Genomic DNA, 23808 nt, shown 5'->3' on the forward strand with positions numbered 1-23808 from the left:
TTTAGCTGCAGGTGTTTTAATTACAGCAGGACCACTACCCCTCCACAGAGAGAGATTTTAGTCTAAGAGAGGACTCGCATTATTGTTGTGAATTTGGATCTTGGGCTCCCCCGGTGGCTACTGGTGGAATTGAACTGGTGTCTTCATCTTCTCTGTTCACCTGTTCCCATCAAGATGTGGGAGTCGCTATATAACCTTGCTTCTCTGTTAGTTGCTTGCCGGTCAACAATGTTATCAGAAGCCTCTCTGTGCTTGTTCCTGCTCCTAGACAACTACTAGATAAGTTGGACTCTTGTCCATGTTTGTTTTTGCATTTTTGTTCCAGTTCACAGCTGTAGTTTCGTTACTGTGTCTGGAAAGCTCTTGTGAACAGGAATTGCCACTCTGGTGTTATGAGTTAATGCCAGAGTTTTAAAGTAATTTCTGGATGGTGTTTTGATAGGGTTTTCAGCTGACCATGAAAGTGTCCTTTCTGTCTTCTGCTATGTAGTAAGTGGACCTCAAATTTGCTAAACCTATTTTCATACTACGTTTGTTATTTCATCTTAATTCACCGCCAATACATGTGGGGGGCCTCTGTCTCCTTTCGGGGTATTTCTCTAGAGGTGAGCTAGGACTTATATTTTCCTCTGCTAGCATTATTTAGTCCTCCGGCTGGTGCTGGGCATCTAGAATCAACGTAGGCATGCTACCCGGCCACTGCTAGTTGTGCGTTTAGGTTTAGTTCATGGTCAGCTCAGTTTCCATCTTCCAAGAGCTAGTTCCTATATATGCTGATGCTATGTTCTCTTGCCATTGAGAACATGACAGTTTGACCGGCCCACTAAAGGGTTAAAATCCTTGGCTGAGAAAGGAGAGAAAAAAGAAGTCTGCTGAGATTTTTTTTTTTTTTTTTTTTCCTCTTGAGTGTGCTCTTAATTGGACCTCTTGCCAGTCTGTCTATGCTGCAGCCTTTTTTTTTTCTTTCTCTCCTTCTAATCTTTGAATGGCTCTGTGTCCACCTGTTTGTAATGGATCTTCAGAGTGTAACTGCAGGTTTGAATAATCTCGCCACGAAGGTACAGAATTTGCAAGATTTTGTTTTTCGTGCACCTGTATCTGAGCCGAAAATTCCTTTGCCGGAATTTTTCTCGGGGAATAGATCTGGGTTTCAGAATTTTCGAAATAATTGCAAATTATTTTTGTCCCTGAAATTTCGCTCTGCCGGAGACCCTGCACAGCAGGTCAGGATTGTGATTTCCTTGCTCCGGGGCGACCCTCAAGATTGGGCTTTTGCATTGGCACCAGGGGATCCTGCGTTGCTCAATGTGGATGCGTTTTTTCTGGCCTTGGGGTTGCTTTATGACGAACCTCATTTGGAGCTTCAGGCAGAAAAAACTTTGATGTCCCTTTCTCAGGGGCAAGATAAAGCTGAAATTTACTGCCAAAGATTTCGTAAATGGTCTGTGCTTACTCAGTGGAATGAGTGCGCCCTGGCGGCGACTTTCAGAGAGGGTCTCTCTGATGCCATTAAGGATGTTATGGTGGGGTTCCCTGTGCCTGCGGGTCTGAATGAGTCCATGACAATGGCTATTCAGATCGATCGGCGTTTGCGGGAGCGCAAACCAGTGCACCATCTGGCGGTGTCCACTGAGAAGACGCCAGAGAGTATGCAGTGTGATAGTATTCTGTCCAGAAGCGAGCGGCAGAATTTTAGACGGAAAAACGGGTTGTGTTTCTATTGTGGTGATTCTACTCATGTTATATCAGCATGCTCTAAGCGCACTAAAAGGCTTGATAAATCTGGTTCCATTTGCACTTTACAGTCTAAGTTTATTCTATCTGTGACCCTGATTTGCTCTTTGTCATCTATTACCACGGACGCCTATGTCGACTCTGGCGCGGCTTTTAGTCTTATGGATTGGTCCTTTGCCAAACGCTGTGGGTATGATTTAGAGCCTTTGGGGACTCCTATTCCTCTGAAGGGGATTGACTCCACCCCATTGGCTAATAATAAACCACAATACTGGACACAAGTAACTATGCGTATTAATCCAGATCACCAGGAGATTGTTCGCTTTCTGGTGCTGTATAATCTGCATGATGATTTGGTGCTAGGATTGCCATGGCTGCAATCTCACAACCCAGTCCTTGACTGGAGAGCTATGTCTGTGTTGAGCTGGGGATGTAAGGGGGCTCATGGGGATGTACCTTTGGTTTCCATTTCATCATCTATTCCCTCTGAAATTCCTGAGTTCCTGTCTGACTATCGTGACGTCTTTGAAGAACCCAAGCTTGGTTCGTTACCTCCGCACCGAGAGTGCGATTGTGCCATAGATTTAATTCCGGGTAGTAAATACCCAAAGGGTCGTTTATTTAATCTGTCTGTGCCTGAACATGCTGCTATGCGAGAATATATAAAGGAGTCCTTGGAAAAGGGACATATTCGTCCATCGTCATCTCCCTTAGGAGCCGGTTTTTTCTTTGTGTCAAAAAAAGACGGCTCTTTGAGACCATGTATTGATTATCGGCTTTTGAATAAAATCACTGTTAAATATCAATACCCATTGCCGTTGCTGACTGATTTGTTTGCTCGCATAAAGGGGGCCAAGTGGTTCTCTAAGATTGACCTTCGTGGGGCGTATAATTTGGTGCGAATCAGGCAGGGGGATGAGTGGAAAACCGCATTTAATACGCCCGAGGGCCACTTTGAGTATTTGGTGATGCCTTTTGGTCTTTCAAATGCTCCGTCAGTTTTCCAGTCCTTTATGCATGATATTTTTCGCGATTATTTGGACAAATTTATGATTGTGTATCTGGATGATATTCTGATTTTTTCGGATGACTGGGACTCTCATGTCCAGCAAGTCAGGAGGGTTTTTCAGGTTTTGCGGTCTAATTCTTTGTGTGTGAAGGGTTCTAAGTGTGTTTTTGGGGTACAGAGGATTTCCTTTTTGGGATATATTTTTTCTCCCTCTTCCATTGAAATGGATCCTGTCAAGGTTCAAGCTATTTGTGATTGGATGCAGCCCTCTTCTCTTAAGAGTCTTCAGAAGTTTTTGGGCTTTGCTAACTTTTATCGTCGATTTATTGCTGGTTTTTCGGATATTGTTAAGCCATTGACCGATTTGACTAAGAAGGGTGCTGATGTTGCTGATTGGTCCCCTGATGCTGTGGAGGCCTTTCGGGAGCTTAAGCGCCGTTTTTCCTCTGCCCCTGTGTTGCGTCAGCCTGATGTTGCTCTCCCTTTTCAGGTTGAGGTTGACGCTTCTGAGATCGGAGCTGGGGCAGTGTTGTCGCAGAAAAGTTCCGACTGCTCCGTGATGAGGCCTTGTGCCTTCTTTTCCCGTAAATTTTCGCCCGCTGAGCGGAATTATGATGTTGGGAATCGGGAGCTTTTGGCCATGAAGTGGGCTTTTGAGGAGTGGCGCCATTGGCTTGAGGGGGCCAGACATCAGGTGGTGGTATTGACTGACCACAAAAATTTGATTTATCTTGAGACCGCCAGGCGCCTGAATCCTAGACAGGCGCGCTGGTCATTATTTTTCTCTCGGTTTAATTTTGTGGTGTCATACCTGCCGGGTTCTAAGAATGTTAAGGCGGATGCCCTTTCTAGGAGTTTTGAACCTGACTCGCCTGGTAACTCTGAGCCCACAGGTATCCTTAAGGATGGAGTGATATTGTCAGCCGTTTCTCCAGACCTGCGGCGGGCCTTGCAGGAGTTTCAGGCGGATAGACCGGATCGTTGCCCACCTGATAAACTGTTTGTTCCTGATGATTGGACCAGTAGAGTCATCTCTGAGGTTCATTCTTCTGCGTTGGCAGGTCATCCTGGAATCTTTGGTACCAGGGATTTGGTGGCAAGGTCCTTCTGGTGGCCTTCCCTGTCACGAGATGTGCGAGGCTTTGTGCAGTCTTGTGACGTTTGTGCTCGGGCCAAGCCTTGTTGTTCTCGGGCTAGTGGATTATTGTTGCCCTTGCCTATTCCTAAGAGGCCTTGGACGCACATCTCGATGGATTTTATTTCAGATCTGCCTGTTTCTCAGAAAATGTCTGTCATCTGGGTGGTGTGTGACCGTTTCTCTAAGATGGTCCATTTGGTTCCTCTGCCCAAGTTGCCTTCTTCTTCCGAGTTGGTTCCTCTGTTTTTTCAAAATGTTGTTCGTTTGCATGGTATTCCTGAGAATATCGTTTCTGACAGAGGAACCCAATTTGTGTCTAGATTTTGGCGGGCATTCTGTGCTAGGATGGGCATAGATTTATCTTTTTCGTCCGCTTTCCATCCTCAGACTAATGGCCAGACCGAGCGGACTAATCAGACCCTGGAGACATATCTGAGGTGTTTTGTGTCTGCTGACCAGGATGATTGGGTTGCTTTTTTGCCATTGGCGGAGTTCGCTCTCAATAATCGGGCCAGCTCTGCCACTTTGGTGTCCCCGTTTTTCTGTAATTCGGGGTTTCATCCTCGATTTTCCTCTGGTCAGGTGGAATCTTCGGATTGTCCTGGAGTGGATGCTGTGGTGGAGAGATTGCATCAGATCTGGGGGCAGGTGGTGGACAATTTGAAGTTGTCCCAGGAGAAGACTCAGCTTTTTGCCAACCGCCACCGTCGTGTTGGTCCTCGGCTTTGTGTTGGGGATTTGGTGTGGTTGTCTTCTCGTTTTGTCCCTATGAGGGTCTCTTCTCCTAAGTTTAAGCCTCGGTTTATCGGCCCGTATAAGATTTTGGAGATTCTTAACCCTGTTTCCTTCCGTTTGGACCTCCCTGCATCCTTTTCTATTCATAACGTTTTTCATCGGTCATTATTGCGCAGGTATGAGGTACCGGTTGTGCCTTCCGTTGAGCCGCCTGCTCCGGTGTTGGTTGAGGGTGAGTTGGAGTACGTTGTGGAGAAAATCTTAGACTCCCGTGTTTCCAGACGAAGACTCCAGTATCTGGTCAAGTGGAAGGGATACGGCCAGGAGGATAATTCTTGGGTGAATGCATCTGATGTTCATGCCTCTGATCTGGTTCGTGCCTTTCATAGGGCCCATCCTGATCGCCCTGGTGGTTCTGGTGAGGGTTCGGTGCCCCCTCCTTGAGGGGGGGGTACTGTTGTGAATTTGGATCTTGGGCTCCCCCGGTGGCTACTGGTGGAATTGAACTGGTGTCTTCATCTTCTCTGTTCACCTGTTCCCATCAAGATGTGGGAGTCGCTATATAACCTTGCTTCTCTGTTAGTTGCTTGCCGGTCAACAATGTTATCAGAAGCCTCTCTGTGCTTGTTCCTGCTCCTAGACAACTACTAGATAAGTTGGACTCTTGTCCATGTTTGTTTTTGCATTTTTGTTCCAGTTCACAGCTGTAGTTTCGTTACTGTGTCTGGAAAGCTCTTGTGAACAGGAATTGCCACTCTGGTGTTATGAGTTAATGCCAGAGTTTTAAAGTAATTTCTGGATGGTGTTTTGATAGGGTTTTCAGCTGACCATGAAAGTGTCCTTTCTGTCTTCTGCTATGTAGTAAGTGGACCTCAAATTTGCTAAACCTATTTTCATACTACGTTTGTTATTTCATCTTAATTCACCGCCAATACATGTGGGGGGCCTCTGTCTCCTTTCGGGGTATTTCTCTAGAGGTGAGCTAGGACTTATATTTTCCTCTGCTAGCATTATTTAGTCCTCCGGCTGGTGCTGGGCATCTAGAATCAACGTAGGCATGCTACCCGGCCACTGCTAGTTGTGCGTTAGGTTTAGTTCATGGTCAGCTCAGTTTCCATCTTCCAAGAGCTAGTTCCTATATATGCTGATGCTATGTTCTCTTGCCATTGAGATCATGACACATTATGTTCCTATTCAGATGAAGACTTTATTCAAAGAGAGGAATGGCATTGTTAGGCCCTGTAAAAGAGAAACCCCTTACCGTGGCTTCCAGGTACACATGAATTGGGCAATTTATGGGCTAAGCTTTCTCAATTTTTCATATTTCTAGTGCAGTAATGCAATTCAAAATTCATATTTCATATTTGCATGCTATGGTGCTACAGAGTGCTGCCTTTTTTGTTTGAGTTACGTACATCAGGACCGCTGCAGCCAATCACTGACCTCAGCAATGATCTTGCTTGCATTGCATGTACCATGGGACCACTGAGGCCATCATGATAGGACTTGGGAGGGGAAAGCTTTATCCCAGCAGAGGTCCCCAAGATCAACCCATGGGGATCAAAGTTTTTGGAGCACACCTGTCTTGTTACTCACCTCACCTGGATCCAGTGCTGGTCTTTTTCACATCGGGTTGCCATGACTCAACTCACCATTGTCATCAATTTCCCAAGCTGCCAAGCCCAGCTCAAGCTGCAGGACACCGCCTTGGAATACAGGTAGGTGGTTTCCTGGGAGCTGATCCTCAGCTTTTGTATTTGATCCCTCTGACAAACACAATTCTGTTACTCTCTGGTTCCAAAGCTTGCTGCACAACTCTAAAATTCTGTGTTTCCAGCACAGCTACATGAAGCCCGGCTATACAACTCAGCTACTCCATGCTTCCAGCACGTCTACATTTTTGTACAGTCTTGCTACTTTATATATTCAGCTCTGCTGCACTAGCCATCGCTAATCCAGCTCTACAGCATTAGTCCTTACAAATTAAGCTCTGCTGCATCAGTCCTCACTGATCCACTTCTGCTCCATTGGTTCAGTATCTCCTCATATGTCCTGCTGCATCAGTGCTACCTGTTTTGTGCTGCACTTGAAGGGCTCAGTAACAATGTACCACCACGTGAGATAAGTCCACATGGAGCTACAGATTTGAGTGTGGAAAATCGGATGTGTATTACAATGACAGTACCCTCAAAGTAGATGAAATTTTATCAAATCTCATCATTTGGCTGCTGAGAAAATCCACAGTGGAATTCGACCTATGATATGGACTTGAAATTCACATGATATCTGCAGATTTTCTCTGTGAATTTCTTCCTTGGCAAAGGGATACTCTGTCCACACATGCACCATTCCCATGCTTTGGCCTCCAGGAGCCATGACTGACGGCAGGGGTGCACGGGGCAGAAGCAACAATCCACGGAAGGGGACAGGAGACAAGAAATAACACCTATGCGTGCTCGACCACAGAAATCCATATCCACAAAACCAATGTATGTAGTGATTAGCAATGGATACCATAAGCTGAAAGATACATGGGGCCGAGATACTGTGATAAATGGACTCTGCCATCATATGTTATCTGGACTGTGTGTGGCAATACGATCAATGAGGTTTCAAGTTGCAAAAGCTGAAGAATGAGCAATGTATGGCGGAAATAATGTAACCTGAGGACAATGTGACCTGAGGAAGAGCTGGACTGTTTTTCTAATCTACATTCACCTAAACATGGATGGGAAATCCTCTTCGGGTAGGTGCAGACGATCAGTAAAGGCTGCCGGTTAGACACTGCGTACTTGTGCAGCATCCACCCCGCAGCGTCCAAACGTTACAGCATAGCGGATGGGATTTCAAGAAATCTAATGTCCAATATGCATCCAGAGACGCCCGCCGATCATATTTATAGATGTAAAGAGCCAAAATAGTGTGTTTCACTTTACAACTGAGTTAGAAACAAACAGGACAACTAAGAGAGTGAAAGGTCCCTGCACCGAGAAGGTCATAATCTAAATAAGCATAAATCTATATAAAGGTTAGGAGTAGCCTATGTAAAATATATCCCAGAGCTGCACTCATTATTCTGCTGGTGCAGTCACTGTGTACATACATTACATTACTGATCCTGAGTTACATCCTGTATTATACACCAGAGCTGCACTCACTATTCTGCTGGTGCAGTCACTGTGTACATACATTACATTACTGATCCTGAGTTACATCTTGTATTATACTCCAGAGCTGCACTCACTATTCTGCTGGTGCAGTCACTGTGTACATACATTACATTACTGATCCTGAGTTACATCTTGTATTATACTCCAGAGCTGCACTCACTATTCTGCTGGTGCAGTCACTGTGTACTGTTGTGAATTAGACTTTTTTGGCTCCCTCTTGTGGTTACTAGTGTTATGACTCTGGGATTTCCTTCCCTCAGTCTGCAACCAGCTGGGTCGTTAGTTCAGGGGCGTTGCTATATAAACCTCCTGGAACCTTAGTCCAGTGCCTGGCATCGGTGTTATCAGACACATTCTGTTTGCTCCTGTTTGCTGGTCCTGGTTCGTGCAAAATTAAGCTGAGTCTTGCTTCTTTGTTTTTTGGGTTATTTGTTTGCTATCATTTTTGTCCAGCTTGTACTAAAAGTGATTCCTGACCTTGCTGGAAGCTCTAGGGGGCTGGTGTTCTCCCCCCGGGCCGTTAGACGGTTCGGGGGTTCTTGAATTTCCAGTGTGGATATTTTTGATAGGATTTTTTGCTGACCATATAAGTTATCTTTCTATATTCTGCTATTAGCTAGTGGGCCTCTCTTTGCTAAATACCTAGCTCATTCTTATGTTTGTCTTTTCCTCTTACCTCACCGTTATTATTTGTGGGGGGCTTCTATCCAACTTTTGGGGTATTTCCTCAGGAGGCAAGAAAGGTCTTTCTTTTCCCTTCTAGGGGTAGTTAGCTCTCCGGCTGGCGCGAGACGTCTAGGATCAACGTAGGAACGTTCCCTGGCTGCTGGTATTTGAGGTGCTAGGATTAGTTATATGGTCAGCCCAGTTACCACTGCCCTATGAGCTGGTTTTCTGTATTTACAGACTTAGCATTATTCCTGAGACCCTCTGCCATTGGGGTCATAACAGTATGCCAGGCCAACATTGAATGTTTAAAGCATTGCAGAAGTGGCATAATAAGAAAGGAAATTCTGAGTTTTTTTTTTTTTCCTTCTCTTCCTCCCCTTTACCTTTGAGTGGCTTGTGCTTGCTGCAGACATGAATGTCCAGACCTTGATTACAAGTGTAAACCAGCTGGCAGCTCGTGTGCAGGGTATACAAGATTTTGTTACCAGTAGTCCTATGTCTGAACCTAAAATACCTATTCCGGAATTGTTTTCTGGAGACCGATTTAGGTTTAGGAATTTCAAGAATAATTGTAAATTGTTTCTTTCTCTGAGACCCCGTTCGTCTGGAGATTCAGCTCAGCAAGTTAAAATTGTTATTTCTTTTTTGCGGGGCGACCCTCAGGATTCGGCTTTCTCGCTAGCGCCAGGAGATCCGGCATTGGCGAATATTGATGCGTTTTTTCTGGCGCTCGGATTGCTTTACGAGGAACCCAATCTTGAAATTCAGGCAGAAAAAGCTTTGCTGGCTATTTCTCAGGGTCAGGATGAAGCTGAAGTGTATTGCCAAAAATTTCGGAAATGGTCCGTGCTTACTCAGTGGAATGAGTGTGCTCTGGCCACAAATTTCAGAAATGGCCTTTCTGAAGCCATTAAGAATGTGATGGTGGGTTTCCCCATTCCTACAAGTCTGAATGATTCTATGGCGCTTGCTATTCAAATTGACCGGCGTTTGCGGGAGCGCAAAACCGCTAATCCTCTGGTGGTGTTGTCTCAACAAACACCTGATTTAATGCAATGTGATAGAATTCAGACTAGAAATGAACGGAAAAATCATAGACGTCAGAATGGGTTGTGTTTTTACTGTGGTGATTCTACGCATGTTATATCAGCATGCTCTAAACGCCTAACAAGGGTTGTTAGTCCTGTCGCCATTGGTAATTTGCAACCTAAATTTATTTTGTCTGTGACTTTAATTTGCTCATTGTCTTCTTACCCTGTTATGGCGTTTGTGGATTCAGGTGCTGCCCTGAGTCTTATGGATCTGTCATTTGCCAAGCGCTGTGGTTTTGTTCTTGAACCGTTAGTAAATCCTATTCCTCTTAGAGGTATTGATGCTACGCCATTGGCGGAAAATAAACCGCAGTTTTGGACGCAGGTGACCATGTGCATGACTCCTGAACATCTGGAGGTGATTCGTTTTCTTGTTCTGCATAAAATGCATGATTTGGTCGTTTTGGGTCTGCCATGGTTACAGACCCACAATCCAGTCTTGGATTGGAAGGCAATGTCTGTGTCAAGTTGGGGCTGTCAGGGAATTCATGCTGATTCCCCGCCGGTGTCTATTGCTTCCTCTACTCCTTCGGAAGTTCCTGAGTATTTGTCTGATTATCAGGATGTATTCAGTGAGTCCAGATCCAGTGCTCTGCCTCCTCATAGGGACTGTGACTGCGCCATAGATTTGATTCCAGGTAGTAAATTTCCTAAGGGAAGATTATTTAATCTGTCAGTACCTGAGCATGCCGCAATGCGTTCATATATCAAGGGGTCTCTGGAGAAGGGGCATATCCGTCCATCCTCTTCCCCTCTTGGTGCGGGATTCTTTTTTGTGGCCAAGAAGGACGGATCTTTGAGACCTTGTATTGACTATCGGCTTCTGAATAAAATCACTGTAAAATTTCAGTATCCTTTGCCTCTCTTGTCGGACTTGTTTGCCCGGATTAAGGGTGCCAAGTGGTTCACCAAGATAGATCTTCGTGGTGCGTACAACCTTGTGCGCATTAAGCAAGGAGATGAATGGAAGACTGCATTTAATACGCCCGAAGGTCATTTTGAGTACTTGGTGATGCCTTTTGGGCTTTCTAATGCTCCCTCAGTATTTCAGTCCTTTATGCATGATATTTTCCGGAAGTATCTGGATAAATTTATGATTGTTTATCTGGACGATATTCTGGTTTTCTCTGAAGATTGGGACTCACATGTGGAGCAGGTCAGGATGGTGTTTCAGGTTTTGCGTGAGAATGCCTTGTTTGTTAAAGGCTCAAAGTGTCTCTTTGGAGTACAGAAAGTTCCCTTTTTGGGGCTTATTTTTTCCCCTTCTGCTGTGGAGATGGACCCAGTCAAGGTCCGAGCTATTCATGAGTGGACTCAACCCACGTCAGTTAAGAGCCTTCAGAAGTTCTTGGGTTTTGCTAACTTCTACCGTCGTTTTATCGCTAATTTTTCTAGCGTTGTTAAACCTTTGACGGATATGACCAAGAAAGGTTCTGATGTTGTTAACTGGGCTCCTGCAGCCGTGGAGGCGTTCCAGGAGTTGAAGCGCCGGTTTACCTCGGCGCCTGTTTTGTGCCAGCCTGATGTCTCACTTCCCTTTCAGGTCGAGGTGGATGCTTCTGAGATTGGGGCAGGGGCCGTTTTGTCTCAGAGAGGCCCTGGGTGCTCGGTAATGAGACCATGTGCTTTCTTCTCTAGGAAGTTTTCGCCTGCTGAGCGGAATTATGATGTTGGCAATCGGGAATTACTGGCCATGAAGTGGGCATTTGAGGAGTGGCGTCATTGGCTCGAGGGTGCTAAGCATCGTGTGGTGGTCTTGACTGATCACAAAAATTTGATGTATCTCGAGTCTGCTAAACGCTTGAATCTTAGACAGGCCCGCTGGTCATTGTTTTTCTCCCGTTTTGACTTTGTAGTCTCGTATTTACCAGGTTCAAAGAATGTGAAAGCTGATGCTCTTTCAAGGAGCTTTGTGCCTGACTCTCCTGGAGTCACAGAACCTGTTGGTATTCTTAAAGAGGGAGTTATTTTGTCAGCCATTTCTCCTGATTTGCGACGTGTGTTGCAGAGATTTCAGGCTGGTAGACCTGACTCTTGTCCACCTGACAGACTGTTTGTTCCTGATAAGTGGACCAGCAGAGTCATTTCCGAGGTTCATTCCTCGGTGTTGGCAGGTCATCCGGGAATTTTTGGCACCAGAGATCTGGTGGCTAGGTCATTTTGGTGGCCTTCCTTGTCACGGGATGTACGGTCATTTGTGCAGTCCTGTGGGACTTGTGCTCGAGCTAAGCCTTGCTGTTCCCGTGCCAGCGGGTTGCTCTTGCCCTTGCCTGTCCCGAAGAGGCCTTGGACACATATTTCCATGGATTTCATTTCTGATCTCCCGGTGTCTCGGGGTATGTCTGTCATCTGGGTCGTATGTGATCGCTTTTCAAAAATGGTCCATTTGGTGCCTTTGCCTAAGCTGCCTTCCTCTTCCGATCTGGTTCCTGTGTTCCTTCAGAATGTGGTTCGTTTACACGGCATTCCTGAGAATATTGTGTCTGACAGAGGATCCCAGTTTGTTTCCAGGTTCTGGCGATCCTTTTGTGCTAGGATGGGCATTGATTTGTCGTTCTCGTCTGCCTTTCATCCTCAGACTAATGGACAAACTGAGCGAACTAATCAGACTCTGGAGGCTTACTTGAGGTGTTTTGTTTCGGCAGATCAGGATGATTGGGTGACCTTCTTGCCGTTGGCTGAGTTTGCCCTAAATAATCGGGCTAGTTCCGCTACTTTGGTGTCGCCATTTTTCTGCAACTCTGGTTTCCATCCTCGTTTTTCCTCGGGACATGTGGAGCCTTCTGACTGTCCTGGGGTAGATTCTGTGGTGGATAGGTTGCAGCAGATCTGGAATCATGTGGTGGACAACTTAAAATTGTCACAGGAGAAGGCTCAGCGTTTTGCCAACCGCCGCTGCGGTGTGGGTCCCCGACTTCGTGTTGGGGATTTGATGTGGCTGTCTTCTCGATTTGTTCCTATGAAGGTCTCCTCTCCTAAATTTAAGCCTCGCTTCATCGGTCCTTACAAGATATTGGAAATCCTTAATCCAGTGTCCTTTCGCTTGGATCTTCCGGTTTCGTTTGCCATTCACAACGTGTTCCATAGGTCTTTGTTACGACGCTACGTTGTGCCTGTGGTTCCTTCTGCTGAGCCTCCTGCTCCGGTGTTGGTTGAGGGCGAGTTGGAGTACGTGGTGGAGAAGATCTTGGATTCTCGTCTCTCCAGGCGGAGGCTTCAGTATTTGGTCAAGTGGAAGGGTTATGGTCAGGAGGATAATTCCTGGGTGGTTGCCTCTGATGTGCATGCGGCCGATTTAGTTCGTGCCTTTCACGCTGCTCATCCTGATCGCCCTGGTGGTCCTGGTGAGGGTTCGGTGACCCCTCCTTAAGGGGGGGGTACTGTTGTGAATTAGACTTTTTTGGCTCCCTCTTGTAGTTACTAGTGTTATGACTCTGGGATTTCCTTCCCTCAGTCTGCAACCAGCTGGGTCGTTACTTCAGGGGCGTTGCTATATAAACCTCCTGGAACCTTAGTCCAGTGCCTGGCATCGGTGTTATCAGACACATTCTGTTTGCTCCTGTTTGCTGGTCCTGGTTCGTGCAAAATTAAGCTAAGTCTTGCTTCTTTGTTTTTTGGGTTATTTGTTTGCTATCATTTTTGTCCAGCTTGTACTAAAAGTGATTCCTGACCTTGCTGGAAGCTCTAGGGGGCTGGTGTTCTCCCCCCGGGCCGTTAGACGGTTCGGGGGTTCTTGAATTTCCAGTGTGGATATTTTTGATAGGATTTTTTGCTGACCATATAAGTTATCTTTCTATATTCTGCTATTAGCTAGTGGGCCTCTCTTTGCTAAATACCTAGCTCATTCTTATGTTTGTCTTTTCCTCTTACCTCACTGTTATTATTTGTGGGGGGCTTCTATCCAACTTTTGGGGTATTTCCTCTGGAGGCAAGAAAGGTCTTTCTTTTCCCTTCTAGGGGTAGTTAGCTCTCCGGCTGGCGCGAGACGTCTAGGATCAACGTAGGAACGTTCCCCGGCTGCTGGTATTTGTGGTGCTAGGATTAGTTATATGGTCAGCCCAGTTACCACTGCCCTATGAGCTGGTTTTCTGTATCTACAGACTTAGCATTATTCCTGAGACCCTCTGCCATTGGGGTCATAACAGTGTACATACATTACATTACTGATCCTCTACTGATCCTGAGTTACATCTTGTATTATACTCCAGAGCTGCACTCACTATTCTGCTGGTGCAGTCACTGTGTACATACATTACATTACTGATCCTGAGTTACATCCTGTATTATACACCAGAGCTGCACTCACTATTCTGCTGGTGCTGTCACTGTGTACATACATTACATTACTGATCCTGAGTTACATCCTGTATTATACTCCAGAGCTGCACTCACTATTCTGCTGGTGCAGTCACTGTATACATACATTACATTACTGATCCGGAGTTACATCCTGTATTATACTCCAGAGGCACTCACTATTCTGCTGGTGCAGTCACTATGTGCATATAGGACTACTGGAAGTTGCTGATCAGTGTCCTTAGCTTATCCTGGCAGTCCTGTAGGCAATGGAGGACAAGTACCTATGTTTCATTCAAGACAAGCTCTATTCTTGGGATCCAGAGTCCCATTCTCAGAATCTCTGGGGGTATCGGTGCTATGTCCCCCAGAGATAAATAAGTTAATCCCTATCTTACTAATTGAACTCCATTAGTTCTGGAATTAACCTTTCATGTTTAGGAACCTATAGAGCCTGTCAAAGGAAAGCAGTGCCCGGCTGAGCACTTTTCCTCTTAAATTTTAGTGACCAGTGGGAGTCCCAGCTGCCCCGACCCACATTGATCAAAACTTTTGAAATGTGTCTATCAAATGTGAAAACATTTTTTTCTTCAATGACCGTTACACTTTATGCCACTGATGCGCTAAACTGAATAAACTAAAGATTGATAAGATGATGATACACCGTGGTGAGAGAAGGAGCGTTCAGTTACCCTTTAACATCCACCATTGGGTAAAATCAAGGATCCGACATACCCAAAACTTTGTTGTAGAGGACACTTATACTCCACCAATTAATGTCCAACCATGAGCTGTGTAGACATAGTCCAAATCTCGTCTTTAGGAATCTTCTAAAAGTACTCCAATGCATTCTACTCATTGCACATTGTGAATGGCCTTAAATTTGGTGGCCAAGAGTGGTCAACCCTTTTCGACTTTCTAGTTCTTTTTATAGATCTCTATTTACCTTGCACTTGACTTAAATTCAGCTTGTTGCCCCAACCTGGAACTCTTGGCTTGTACTTACTTGTCAGGGTGAAGTGGCCACTTTGTAGGGACCTCAGCGCTCATCTCTTGGTTCATACCTTCTCCGCTCTGTTAGAATCAACAATGCCAGGCTGGATCCAGGAGGCCCGTGTCTAATATAGTCATGTTCGCTGCCAGTATAATGTTTCCATCTGATTTTTATCCAAGACGTTACAAGCACTTCAGCTAAGTGGTAGACAATGTTATCGGAGATTATGTACTGGGAGGGTCATGTTTCACCGCCAAGTGATAGAACGAAATGTTGATTGTTGACTTTTGTTAAACCGAAGCTTGCAGTTGCCATGTTTCTGTTTGTATAGAAATAGTACACTGGTTTAAAAGGGTTTACTCTCGAAACATAGAAGCTCCTCCAAATTAAGGATAAATAATGCGTCAGGGATGAATGGAAGGAAGCGAGGTTGAGTCAGTAGCTCACGTGTCTCCATGACTGATGGTCAACAGGGCAGAGAAAAATGAAGGCTGTGTTCTGCTAAACATAGAACTGCTTGTTCCAAGGCAAACATTATGTGTAGAACATATTCTCACTGTACAGGGTGCCGAGATGATGAATTATTTCCCTTTATTTGATTAATTGCATTAGCGAAAAACTTCTAGTTATCTTCTGTACAGGCAATTGCAGCAAGATTTTTGTAGGATCAACCAATAATCAAGCCCCACATGTCACCACTGAGGGTTTTTAATGGAGAATAACATGGAGACCATGAATTTCACATGTATCTGAAATTTCTTACATGATCTTTTAAGGACTCCAGTTTGTCGAGAGACATATATTTTGTTGCACTGTATATAAGTTTTGTTTTATAGGTCTCCCGGAGGACAGGACGTGGTGCCCTGCAGGTGTGATGTTGTGACTGGACTGGGTATCATTTCAAAAAACTGACCGTCACATCCAAACATAGACTAAGTGTGAACAGGTGCTGAACCTTAGAGTCACCAACTCCTATACAGTCAACCAAATAAGGCAGCACACTGCAGCGCTAAAACATGCAAACATGAAACATGAAAATTGAACTGCATTACTGCACTAGAAATATGAAAAATGAGAGCGTTTAGCGCATGAAAAAGGCCAATTTTATGTGTACCTTGTAGCCACTTTACGGCATCTCTCTTATACTAGCTCCTATGCTTTCCTTCCTCGCTGAGAACAAACGTCTCCATCTGAATGGGTACCTATGAAAACCTCTTATGAGACTAACATTCTCTCTCTCTGTGGAGCGCCGCAGTGTGCTGTCTTATTTGCTTGACTGTATAAGAGTTGGTGACTCTAAGGTTCAACACCTGTTCACACTTAGTCTATGTTTGGATGTGACGGTCAGTTTTTTGAAATGTATTATTTAGCCTTCTGACCGAGCACTCCGCCTCCTAGTCACAGGTGTTTTAATTGCAACAGGTCCAGTGCCCCTCCACAGACAGAGAGAATGTTAGTCTCATAAGAGGTTTTCATAGGTACCCATTCACATGGAGACGTTTATTCTCAGCGAGGAAGGAAAACATAGGACCTGGTATAAGAGAGATGCCGTAAAGTGGCTACTAGGGTTGAGCGAAACGGGTTGGCCATTTTCTGAAGTCGCCGACTTTTGGCAAAGTCGGGTTTCATGAAACTCGACCCGACCCTGTGTGGGGTCGGCCATGAGGTCGGCGATCTTCTGAATCTGGTATCGGAATTCCGATACCGAGTTCCGATATGTTTGCGATATCGGAAATCGGTATCGGAATCCACATTTAAGTGTAAAATAAAGAATTAAAATAAAAAATATTGATATACTCACCTCTCCGGAGGCCCCTGGACATCGCCGCTGGTAACCGGCAGCCTTCTTTGCTTAAAATGAGCGCGTTTATGGCCTTCCATGACGTCACGGCTTCTGATTGGTCGCGTGCCGCTCATGTGACCGCCACGCGACCAATCACAAGCCGTGACGTAATTCTCAGGTCCTAAATTCCTCATTCTAGGAATTTAGGACCTGAGAATTTCGTCACGGCTTGTGATTGGTCGCGTGAGCGGTCACATGGGCGGCCCCGACCAATCACAAGCTGTGACGTCATCTAAGGCCCTTCACTCGCTCATTCTTAAAAAGGAAGGCTGCCGGAAAGAAGCAGGGCGCGTCCGAGGGTGAGTATATACCTAATAGGAATATACTCACCCTCGGCTTCTTTCCGGCAGCCTTCCTTCCTAAGAATGAGCGCGTTCAGGGCCTTAGATGACGTCACGGCTTGTGATTGGTCGCGGTCGCCCATGTGACCGCCACGTGACCAATCACAAGCCGTGACGTAATTCTCAGGTCCTAAATTCCTAGAATTAGGAATTTAGGACCTGAGAATTACGTCACAGCTTGTGATTGGTCGCGTGGCGGTCACATGAGCGGCACGCGACCAATCAGAAGCCGTGACGTCATGGAAGGCCCTGAACGCGCTCATTTTAAGCAAAGAAGGCTGCCGGTTACCAGCGGTGATGTCCAGGGGCCTCCGGACGGGTGAGTATATCAATATTTTTTATTTTAATTCTTTATTTTACACATTAATATGGATCCCAGGGCCTGAAGGAGAGTTTCCTCTCCTTCAGACCCTGGGAACCATAGTATCCCATTGCACTGCATTGGGATTCGTGTTTCGGCCGACCCCGACTTTTTTATAGGATCGGCTGATTTCGCTCGACCCGACTTTTGAGAAAGTCGGGTTTCGTGATACCCGACCCGTTCCTATAAAAATAAAAGTCGCTCAACCCTAGTGGCTACCAGGTACACATAAAATTGGCCTTTTTTATGCGCTAAACGCTCTCATTTTTCATATTTCTAGTGCAGTAATGCAGTTCAATTTTTGTGTTTCATGTTTGCATGTTTTAGCGCTGCAGTGTGCTGCCTGATTTGCTAGACTGGACTGGGTATCGGTCACAGGGGAGGTATGGGGGATTAAGTAAACCCAATATTACCCAGAGGCTAGCTGGGAAACAGAGAATGGTGGCATTATTGTAGTGTGTCACCTTGCTGTCAGTTGCAGATGGAGGACAGCCTATGTAGGGTGTAGGTTTGGCACCATTTTACCAAATGAGGTTCTTGACCAGAGTGTTGTACAGTATGTCTGAACAGTGATAGATCACCTGGAAAAGGAAACCTGTCCCTAAGTGTGAGCAGATCTCGGAGTAAGCCATATGACTGCTTTAATATGTGAGCCCTGGTAAGTGTTAAAACTATGCCTAAAAAGATTTAGGTTTGCAAGTGTTGTGCGTAGACTGCCACATAAGCATTGATGACCGTATGGTCAGCCTGAAAGGCTACTTCTAGGGCCATGAGAAATAGACCTGTGAGGGGAAAAGTTCATAGATTAGGACAGTATGCTCAAATTTGAGGTAGGGTCTAGTAAAGAGATTCTATATGGGCCTGCAAAAATTAAAGTGTGATATGATTTCCTTATAAATATAGGTATTCTGTTACTTGAGAAAAATGCTCCGGTAACGCCAACATCTCTGCACCCCCTTCCCCAGCAAAGATGCTGAAGCTTTCACTGCCGTGCTCCTACACCTCTCTCTCCTTCTCCTGATGTCCCAACTGTGGAGCCAGCATCTCTGCACCCTGCCTCTCTCCCCCTGCAGAGATGCTGACATACTCACCTCCGCAGTTCCGTACCTTTTCCTCACCCTCTTGAGGCTGCCCAAACAGCGCACGACTCGCAGATTCCTGTGCACTATGCTTAGGGTGCGTGTGCGGTCCCATCTTCTTAAAGGGACAGCGCGCCACCCTAAAGTGTCCCCAGCCAATGGCTAGGGAACATTTATTATTTAAGGCACTTCCACCAGATGGGAGGTGGATGCTTCTTCTTCTGGGGCCAGAACTGTTCTTACCCAGGAGTCTTTGGCCGCATGATGACATGTGGCTTATTTTCCAAGATTTTCTCTGCTGCTTAACCCAATTACTTTATTGGTAGTCGAAAACTGTTAGCAATTAAACTGGCTCTGAAGGAGTGGAGCTTCTTCCTAGAGGGAGCTATACACTGACCACAAGAATATAGCATATCTGCAATCCGCACAGTGACTTAACCCATGACAAGTCAGGTGGTCTCTGTTTTTCGCTCAGTTCATCTTCACACTCCATTGTCGACCGGCATATAAGAAAGTCAAGGCAGACACTCTCTCTAGATTTTTCCAGTTTTGCAACCAGGAAGAGGAGCCCCAACACATCATTGAGCCCTCCAAAATTATTACGGTTGCTCCTTTGGATTAGTCTCAGCTCCCTTCCGGTAAGGCTTATGTGGCCGAACCCAATAGGAAGTGGGATCTTCTGTGGGATCATTTGTCTAAGGTGGCTGGCCATGCCGGTCATGGGAAAGTGTCTCTCCTCATTTCCAGACATTATTAAGGGCCTAACCTGAGCAAGGATATTGCAGATTTCATATCTGCCTGTCTCTCTTGTACCCAGAACAAAACCCCGAAACAGCTTGCCTCCAGTCGTCTACTACCTTCTGCTCCCTGGCAGCATATTGCAATGGATTTCCTCATCGATCTCCCACTATTGGCTGGTTGTACCATTATCTGGGTGGTTGTGGATCATTTTACCAAGATGGCTCATTTCATTCCACTCTCAGGTCTCCCATCTGCTTCAGGAAGGCCAGTGGTCTCTGGATTTCTCTTCAGTCTACCACCCTCAATCTAATGGCCAGGTGGAGCTGGTCAATAAGATAATGTCCAACTTCTTGAGGGACTTCTTCAATGCCCATCCCAGTGACTGGTCCGAACTGCTGCTATGGGATGATTTCTCGTACAGCAATCATGTGAGTAAATCTTTGTTTTTTTTGTAGTATACGGTCAACACCTCAATATCCCGTTCCCTGTTTCTACTACCTTCAAAATTCCTGCTGCTGAATCTCTCGTCAAGGGTTTTTCTAGGATCTGGGAGGACACCAAGTCCATGAAAGACACACAGACAAGAGACTTCTGGATCCACCACTGTTTCGTCCTGGAGACAAGGTCTGGCTGTCATCTAAGTATGTCCCTCTCAAGTTACCCTCCTATAAACTGGATTCTCACTTCATCGGTCCATTTGTGGTTCTGAGACAGATTTGTTCTGTGGTCTACAAGCTCAAACCTCTGGGCTCTTTATGGATTCCAAATTCTTTTCATGTGTCTTTTCTTAAACCTTTTGTCCTCAGTCCGTTTTTTAAAGATTCTGCCACTACTCCTGCTCCTGTCAGCACTGAGGATGTTTTTGAGATAGAAAATAGGTTGGCAATCAAGAGGGTAAGAGGAAAAACCTTTTATCTTTTGGATTGCAAGTGGCTTGGTCCTGAGGAGACATCCTAGGAGGCAAGATAGAACATTGATGCCCCTCTGCTCCTGGAGAGATTTCTTGTGGGAGGGGGAGTAAAGGCAGGGGGTACTGTCATGCTGGTGTCTCTGCACTCCCTTCCCCAGCAGAGGTGCCTATGCTCTCAGCGCCACGGTCCCGCACCTCTCTCTCCTTATCCTGCTGTCCAGGCTATGGTGTCTCTGCACTCTGCCTCCCTCCCCCAGCAGAGATGCGGATATACTCACCGCTGCGGTCCCGTGCCTTTCCCTCATTCTCCTGTGGATGCCCGAGGTCTGTGCACGGCTCGCAGATCCCCAAGCACTGTGCTTAGAGTGTGAGTGCGGTCCCATCTTCTTAAAGAGACAGCGTGCACCATCCTAAAGTGTACCCAGGCAATGGCTGGGGAACACTTATCATTTATGGCACCTCCACCAGGTGGGAGAAGCCTGTGCTGCCTCCTGTCCAGGGTCGTACTGGCCCACTGGAGAACCGAAGGATTCTCCAGTGGGCCCAGGCACTGACACCTGCTGGCATACTGGCCATCAGCTGCCTAAGGCTCTCACTGCTCTTGGGGCCCCCAGCCAGTGGCTATGGGGCCCCTGAGTCAAGGGGGCCCACCCTGTGCCAGAGGAGAAGCAGCGGGTGACAGGAAGCCCCCATGGGCATGGAGAGGAGTGAATACCATTTAACTTTAATAGCGGGCAGCATTAGCTGCAGCTAACACTGCCTGCATGTAAAGCCCCACCACCACCATACCACTCACTCACACACAAAGCACCGCACCATATACACACGCAGACAGACACACAGCATCACTCACCTCTCACAGCACATCCCAGTGTCCTGGTTCCTCCAGGCGCTTCCTGTCTGAGACAGCACAGCTGGTTGATGTTCTCATTCATCGCATGGCTGTTTCAGACAGAAAGCTGCCGGCGAGGAAGAGGCTGCCGGGATGTGCTGTGAGAGGTGAGTGGTGCAGTGTGTCTGTCTGTGTGCGTGTGTGTGTATATGTGGTGCTTTGTGTGTGTGAGAGTGGTGCAATGGTGTGTGTATTGGAGATTGGCAATGATTGGGTGATGGGGAAGGACGATGGGGTGGTGGGGAAGGAGGCAATTATGGAGGTGGTGAAATAGGCAATGATGGGGTGGTGGGGAAGAAGGTAAAATGATGGTTGTGGTGGTGAGGGAGGCAATGATGGAGGTGTTGAAATGGACAGTGATGGGGGTGTTGAAATGGGCAATGATGGGGTGGCGTGGGAGAAAGCAATGATGGTTGTGGTGTAAAGTACAATGATGGTAGTGGTGGAAAAGACAATGATGGTGGTGGAATGGGCAATGATGGGGGTTGTGGGGGAGAAAGCAATGATGGAGGTGTTGGGGAGAAGGCAATGATGGGGGTGGAGAGGGAGAACAATGATGGAAGTGGAGAGGGGATGCATTATGCACTATGAGGGGGCTACATTATATTCTGTGGGGGGGACAGCATTATTCTCTCAGGGGACTACATTATATTCTGGGGGCTACATCATACGATATGAGGGGGTTACAGTATACTCTATGGGGGCTACATTATATTCTGTGGTGGGGCTGCATTATTCTCTCAGGGGACTACATTATATTCTGAGGGGCTACATCATACTATATGGGGGGGCAGCATTATGCCCTTTGAGGGGCTACATTATACTCTATGGGGGGCTGCATTATACTATATGAAGGGGCTGCATTATACCCTATGAGGAAGCTACATTATATTCTATGTGGGGGGCTACTCCAACCCTGCTACATAATTAAGACGTGTACTACCTTATATTATACCCTGATATGATGTGTTTTACCACACAATTGGTGGTCTTGTATTTATTTCTATGTAGCTACATAGTGGTCCCCAAGGATGATTTTATCTGGTGGGCCCAAGGTGTTCCAGTCCCACGTTGCTCCTGTACCTTGGGAGTCAACTGCCATCTACCCAAGGTTAATCCTGGTTTAGCACCTGGTTCCGCAGCCCTCGTTTTTCCTCAGATCACAGTATTGTCCGAGGTTGGACTTGATGAGGCACCTAGCCACGTTCCTCCAGCCTTTCCTTGGATCATGGCACAGAGGTTCCACCACCCAGTACATTAGAGCTGCAAAGCATGAACATTTACCAGTACCTGATGATATCCCAATAAGGAACTTTCATTCATCTCCTACATCGTCATTTGTCATCTACACCAAACACAAATTTTTTTCATTATACATAAATTTCATTCACATCCCGCTGGGTTATAGGACACTGGTAGAGGTCTCCTCTGGCTTTATATACTCCTTCGCTGGAATTGTTCCCACAATATATTGTCAATTCTTTCCAGAGTTAATATCCATATGGTTGCCTTTTCTCTCTTTTTTTGTCATGAACATATGCCTAATACAATTAATTTCCTTATAGACTTAGGGTATAGCCTGGTGGTACAGTGTTACTGGATTGTGTGGAGTAGATAATGGGGGGCATAGCAGAAACCCTTGAGATCCAGGACCACGGTGGAAAGCTGCCTACGGTCATTGTGAGTGATTATGAGCAGAACCTGTAACATGAGTTTGGAGCGCCCCCAGACGCAGGGCAGCGGGGTACTGGGTACCGGGTCTCTTCTGTCTCGGTTCTGGGGATGTCACGGTGGCCCGACCCGGTCCATGGCCCTGCTAAGGGGCGCCCAATAAAAGGTGTAGGTGAAAGCTTGTCAAGAGTTCGTGACGCCACCTGTGGTGTTCATTCATGGTGACCGACGCTGCTAGGGGTCCGCTGGGGTGATGGAATGGCAGCTAGATGGTATAACTTCCCACAGGTGAAGTATGTCCCCAGGGCTTCCCTTGATGAGTAGATGGTGATGGTGTAGGTCGCAATAAATGACGAGGACACAGGGTTGCAGTCTCTTTACCTTTTTACTGTAGGCTTCGGCATCCACAATCCAGAGCACTGCTAACAGGGCTGGCTGAGACCGGCCGGTCCGAAGGCACATCCAGAGTTCCCTTTGCAGGTGGAAATCAGTAGCCTTCCTACTAGTGCCTGTGTGTTGTAGTACCTCCCTGCTGAGCACCACGGGATAGTCCTCACAACTGTCGTGAATGTTTCTGTTCTGTTTCTGTTCTCTCTCTCCGTCCCCCAGATGATATGGATAGGACACACCCGTATGACGGGGTAGGCCTGGAGCTATTTCATAGGGACCCTAGAGACGCCCCTCTCCCACAATTTGCCTCCGTTGTCTTCATTAGGTGTAAAGTGTGGACAGCCAACCTACAGTTAACTGCAACGACCAGGACTCTGGGGCGCTGCACTTCCCCCCGTTAAATCCAGTAATCCCGGACTGGGAAAAGAAGAACAATACATGTTAATAAAAGACATACAAAATTTTTGGAATGCTGTAATCAAGTAAATTAACAGTGCTTCCCTTTATGGGAGGTGAGGACACTTGAACGTTGCAATAAGAACATATTTACATTGTGCAAAAGGTATTTTGATAATAATTATTAACTAACTATACTTGACCACTACCCAGCCAGGTATGCTACTAAGTGCTATATCAATAATTTAACATTTCCCTTAAGGGCGTATACTGGACCCACTAAAGGCATAAGTACGATTCAACATTTTCTTCATTTTTCTCTCTTTCACATATGCAGGACTATCTGTC

General features: G+C 46.2%; 1 protein-coding gene across 1 annotated transcript in view; it reads right to left on the reverse strand.

Annotated features, from left to right (window-relative positions):
* Window positions 1-15042, reverse strand: part of LOC143817283 (cyclic nucleotide-binding domain-containing protein 2-like) — a 297967-nt gene extending 282925 nt beyond the window's left edge. Inside the window, exon 1 of the mRNA XM_077298552.1 lies at window positions 14849-15042. Within this exon, the coding sequence (XP_077154667.1) occupies window positions 14849-14904 (56 nt within the window). The 5' untranslated portion in view covers window positions 14905-15042. The remainder of the gene's footprint in view (window positions 1-14848) is intronic.
* Window positions 15043-23808: the final 8766 nt, after the last annotated feature.

Source organism: Ranitomeya variabilis, chromosome 3 (genome assembly GCF_051348905.1).
Source record: "Ranitomeya variabilis isolate aRanVar5 chromosome 3, aRanVar5.hap1, whole genome shotgun sequence".
NCBI lineage: Eukaryota > Metazoa > Chordata > Amphibia > Anura > Dendrobatidae > Ranitomeya > Ranitomeya variabilis.